Source organism: Geospiza fortis, unplaced genomic scaffold (genome assembly GCF_000277835.1).
Source record: "Geospiza fortis unplaced genomic scaffold, GeoFor_1.0 scaffold183, whole genome shotgun sequence".
NCBI lineage: Eukaryota > Metazoa > Chordata > Aves > Passeriformes > Thraupidae > Geospiza > Geospiza fortis.
Window position 1 is genome coordinate 1,534,723 of NW_005054447.1, and position 4,766 is coordinate 1,539,488.

At 60.3% G+C, this 4,766-nt stretch overlaps 1 protein-coding gene across 1 annotated transcript in view; it reads left to right on the forward strand.

The window, feature by feature from the left end:
- Nucleotides 1-4,766, forward strand: part of PHLDB1 (pleckstrin homology like domain family B member 1) — a 16,390-nt gene that overhangs the window by 4,659 nt on the left and 6,965 nt on the right. Inside the window, exons 6-10 of the mRNA XM_031062398.1 lie at nt 3-493; nt 1,233-1,475; nt 1,549-1,686; nt 1,792-1,929; nt 3,790-3,918. Coding sequence (XP_030918258.1) covers nt 3-493; nt 1,233-1,475; nt 1,549-1,686; nt 1,792-1,929; nt 3,790-3,918 — 1,139 coding nt within the window. The remainder of the gene's footprint in view (nt 1-2; nt 494-1,232; nt 1,476-1,548; nt 1,687-1,791; nt 1,930-3,789; nt 3,919-4,766) is intronic.

Consider the following 4,766-nt stretch of genomic DNA (forward strand, 5'->3'; position numbering starts at 1 on the left):
AGAGGCCCGGCTGCAGCCCCCTGAGAGCCCACGGGTTGCCCGGAGGAACCTTGAGAGCATGCGGGAGCTGCCTCCCCTGAGTCCCTCCTTGTCACGCCGGGCTGCCAGCCCCCGGCTGGCCCCTGACACCCCCTCCCCGCAGCCCCGGCTGGGCAGGGAGGTGCCTGGCTGTCCCCGTGCCAGGCGCAAGGGCCCGGAGGAGTCGAAAGGTGCTGGGGGTCCTTCACCCCCGCTGCTGTCAGAGAACCCCACGCGCCGTCCCAGTTTCAGTACTTGCCTGAGCCCCACATACGGGCTGGGCTCCCCTGCTGTGCCCTCACCCCGGCAGAGCCCCCGCACTCCCAGGAAGCCTTTGGGGGACCCACGGCTGCCAGCGGGCTCACGGGAGCGCAAGAACAGCATCACTGAGATCAGTGACAACGAGGATGAACTGCTGGAGTACCATCGGCGGCAGCGGCAGGAGCGAGTTCGGGAGCAAGAGATGGAGCGCCTGGTGAGCCTTGGGGCTGGGAGGGGACACGTTTGAGTGTGGGACACCCTCTTAGCAAATAGCTGTTGTTTTCTGCTTTGAAACCTGGCCTTTGCCTCTTGGGGATTCGACACAGCTGCCAGGCTGCCGGCTTATCCAGGGGGATTATGGCCAGGAGCAGCCATCGGTGCTCAGTAGCTCTCTGGGAATACAAAGCCCCCGGGTTACAGCAGCCTGTGGAAGCTGGTGGGGCTGGCATGGCCCCAGGGCTGCTGGCCAGAATGGTGGTGCCCCTTGCAAAACTCTCCACATCTTGTCCATCCTTGCCAGGGCCCATCTGTTGATGGTGGTGCCATGGCTCTGTGGATATTGCATCTATATTTAGGGCTGATGGAGTTTTTATGGGACTGGCATCTGCCTGGATGAGGTTTGCCGTGTCTCTGGCAGTCCTGCAGGCCGGGCTCAGCCGCCAGGGCTGTGTTTGCTCAGCCCTGACTCACGCCTGGCGCAGGCAGCCTGAGTCACTGCCTGGAAATAGCGGCGGCGCTCGCCAGCCGGCACTGCTGCCTGCCATTAGTCTGTCTCCAGCTCCAGCACGTCGCGTGCCTGCCTCTGCTGTGGGGTCGCGCTGGCTGCATCGTGCTTTGTAATATTGCCTGCCCATCCCAGCGTGCGGGGCCATATTCTGGTGGCCACCATTGGCACAGGGCTCTGTCTGCTCCTGCCACAGCACGTGCTGGATGGGGACCATTCTTTCTTACAGGAGCGGCAGCGCCTGGAGACCATCCTGAACCTCTGTGCCGAGTACACCAAGACAGACGGCACTGAGCCCGGTGACGTGCACAGGCTCCTGGCTGGTGACACGGATGCTGGCCAGTGGGTGCCCAGGGGTGCCGTGCCTCTGGGCCACGCTGTCGAAGAGCTGCAGCAGAGGGAGAGCGTGGAGAGATCGGATGAGGAGAACCTGAAGGAGGAGTGCAGCAGCACTGAGAGTACCCACCACGAGGTAAGGGGACGTCCATGCTATTCTGTTACCATGCCATGCTGCACTGTGCCATGCCAATCAGCCTCTTCCACAGCACGAGAAGCTGACAGGCCCCCGGGCAAAGGAGGCACAGCGGCTGGAGGAGGAGCGTGCCGGTGTCCTCGGACGCCTGGACCAGCTGAAGGGTCGTGTCAAGGAGCTGGAGCAGCAGCTGCAGGAGACATCGCGAGAGGTGAGAGCTCAGGGGACACTGCTGGGTCCCCAGCTGCTTGCTGCCCTCACCAGTCAGCACAGATCCAGCAGGAGCAGCAATCCTGATACTGCTTTGTCTGTGCAGGCAGAGATGGAGCGGGCGCTGCTGCAGGGTGAGCGGGAGTCAGAGGTGGTGCGGCTGCGGCAGGAGCAGGAGGCAGCGCAGCAGCTGCAGGAGAAGCTCTCCAGCCTGGATGCCAGCATCCGCAAGGAGCGGGACAAGGTGAGCCCAGTCACAGGTTCCCACTGTCACCAGCTGTGCCATACCCTCCCTGACACTCACAGCCCGTGCTGCAATGCCCCATGCTGCAGCCTTCCCCTGCGGACACGTTCTCCACACCCTGGGCTCCACAGAGGCTTTGGGGAGCAGCCCCTGTGGTTTGCGTTGTGGGGGGATCTGTCTGTCTGTCTGCCTGGGCTTGGTCAAACAGCCCTGCTGGAGGAGAGCACAGCCAATGCTCAGGAAGCATTTCAGCCTGTTGCTCTGGCAGGGAAACTGGTGTGAGGCTTTCCAGCTGGCTGCTGCCTGCGGTGGGCAGTGCCGGAGCAGAGGCCTTGGCTCTCCCCATTACCTGTCCTCGCTGGGGAACTGTGTCTTGCAGCAAGTCACCTCACTCTGCTGTGCCTTCATGAGTGATGGCAGCTGTTGCTGTAGTGTTTGGCTTGCTGGTGGTGGCTGGAAAACCACTGCAGTGTTTATCTTGGTGGTTTTAGGAGGGGGTCCTGGCCCCCTTTGCCCGATGTTGCCTGTAGTGCAGTTACTGCCTGAAGGCGCCCGTGGTGCTGCCTGTGTGGGATGTTTGTCCCAGCTGCTGGTTGCTGGCTGTCCCTCAGCCTTGCAGACAGTGTGGCATGGCCTTGTTGACAGGAAAGCTGCTGGGATCTGGTCCCTGCTGCCTGAGGCCATTGTCCCTGTGCAGCCTATGCCAAGGTCCCACCAGCAGCTCTGTGCCACCCTCATGTGGCCTCAGCGTCCCCTGGGGTCTGGCCTGCCCCATGGCTGTGGCTGTGGTCGCCAGGGCTGTTGGGGTGCCTGTGGCCTGGCAGAGTTGGTGCCTCCCAGTGATGCTCCTACAGCATTTGGGGATTTTGTTCTGGTTTTGGTCTTGCAGCCCTTTGTAGGCATCTTCTGTAGCCAGGGACTGCCTCATGCAGAGCCAGGAGAGGAGCGCAGGGGAAGCCCTCTCCCCGCCTCTCTGCTGACCTAACCACCCCCTTTCCTAACCTATCTGCACTACTCACATTAACAGTGCCTGCTCTGAACTCTGCCATCACCTCTGACATCTCTGCACATCTAGGAGCCCCCAGGCAATCCGCAGCTCCTCTCTTGGGGCATCTGCCTGTACCGGCCTTGCCTCCCTGCCAGCATGTCCCCTCATAGCCCTTTTCATGATGTCCCATATCTGTGTGGAGCACAGGGTTCCTTGCAGCAAGCGTTTCTCAATGCCAAGCCCCCAATATGGTGACACCAACCCTGTGGCTAGTTCCCCTATGCCAGTCCCATGTTGCTGGCCCCATTTTACTGCTCCTGTGGCCAGGCCCCTCATCCCAGCCCAGGAGTCGTGTCTGCTCTGCTGCTGGCTCATCACAGCCTGAGCATCTCTTGCTGGACCACAGCCTCCTGTTTTCACTGCTGCCCTCTCCTTCTAATGGATGAGGGTGGTCCATGACCTCAGGCTGCATTCAGGACCTGCAGTCCCTAACTGGTAGCAGTTAACAAAGCCAGTTAGTGGTTATTGTGATGCAGCTGTGTGCAGGATTGGGATGACTTGAACCACACTATCAGCGTTGATCTTTTTGCTGCCTGCAAGTTTGTTCTTGGAAACACAAAGCTGAGGTCAGGGGTTGGCTGTAACTCCTCTAACACTGCTCAGCCAGCTCCTGTGTCTCTTGGTCTCTGGATCCCCCTGTAGCTGCCATGATGCTCCTTCTCCTGAGCCCCCTCTGTCTCCAGCTGAGCCCCTCTCTAACTCACAGCTTCTGCATGGCGCCCATTTGAGAAGTGTGTCTTCTTTCTTTTTTTTTTTCCTTTTTCTTTTCCTTTTTTTTTTTTTTTGTTTTGTGTTGTTCTCCCCTAATTCAGGAAAGGGCAAAGGTTGATGCTGAAAGGAAGGAGCTAGAGCAACTCCAGGCGCTTTACCATGAGTCGAAGAGCCACCTTGCTAAGTGCCCCGAGTCAATGCGGGAGCAATTGCAGGAGCAGATGCGAAGGGTCAGTGTCTCCCCCCACCCCTCCCGGACCATGGCCCACCTCCCTCCGCTCCAGCTTAGGCCAGCTCTTCCCTGCCAGCCGGGCTGCACTGGGAGCGTCGCGCCCGGGCTGGAGGCGGCTGGCACCGGGCACCGCCGTCCTGGTAAGCTTGCCACTCGCCCGGGGCGCAGGAGAGCTCGGCAGAGCTCCTCGGGACCCGCTCGGCACAGCTCCTCGGGACGGGCAGGGCACCAGCATGGACCCTGTCCTGCAAGGAGGGCAGGCTGGGGAGCCCTGGGGGCTGCTGCATCCTCATCTGGCTGCCTCCAGCTATTTCCTTAGAATGTTCATTTACACAGTGATGTTGATACATGTTACTGCTAGTCCTCAGCATTTTTTCCTATTACCTGGTATTTTCTGGAAGTGGTTGACTTTCCCCAGCCCATGGCTAGTGCCTGCTCAGATAAACCCACATTGCCACAGCCTGCTCCAGCCAGGCACTCACATTCTGGATGAGGGTCTGGTGTAGAGTGGGCAGGGGGCTGCTGGAGCAGTGTCTGCGTGTGGGAGCCCTCAGGAGCCACCGCATCAGTGCTGTGTCACTGGCTGCCCGTCTCATGGAGCAGGGTGAAACACGTCCCCGTGGGGTGCATGGCACAGGGGCTGCCAGGGTGGCACTGGCAGGCCTGAGCTGAGTGCTGCCACGTGCTGCCGGTGCATGAAGGCTGGAAGGACACACGGGAGTTTGTCCAGCATGGTGCTTGTCTGTTGGGGCTTTGCCACCTGCAGGCTTGGTGACGCAGTGTTGCTGTTGGTGGTTACGCTGGTGTTTTGTTACCTGTTGGGGCACGGCTTTAGCCCATGTGCGG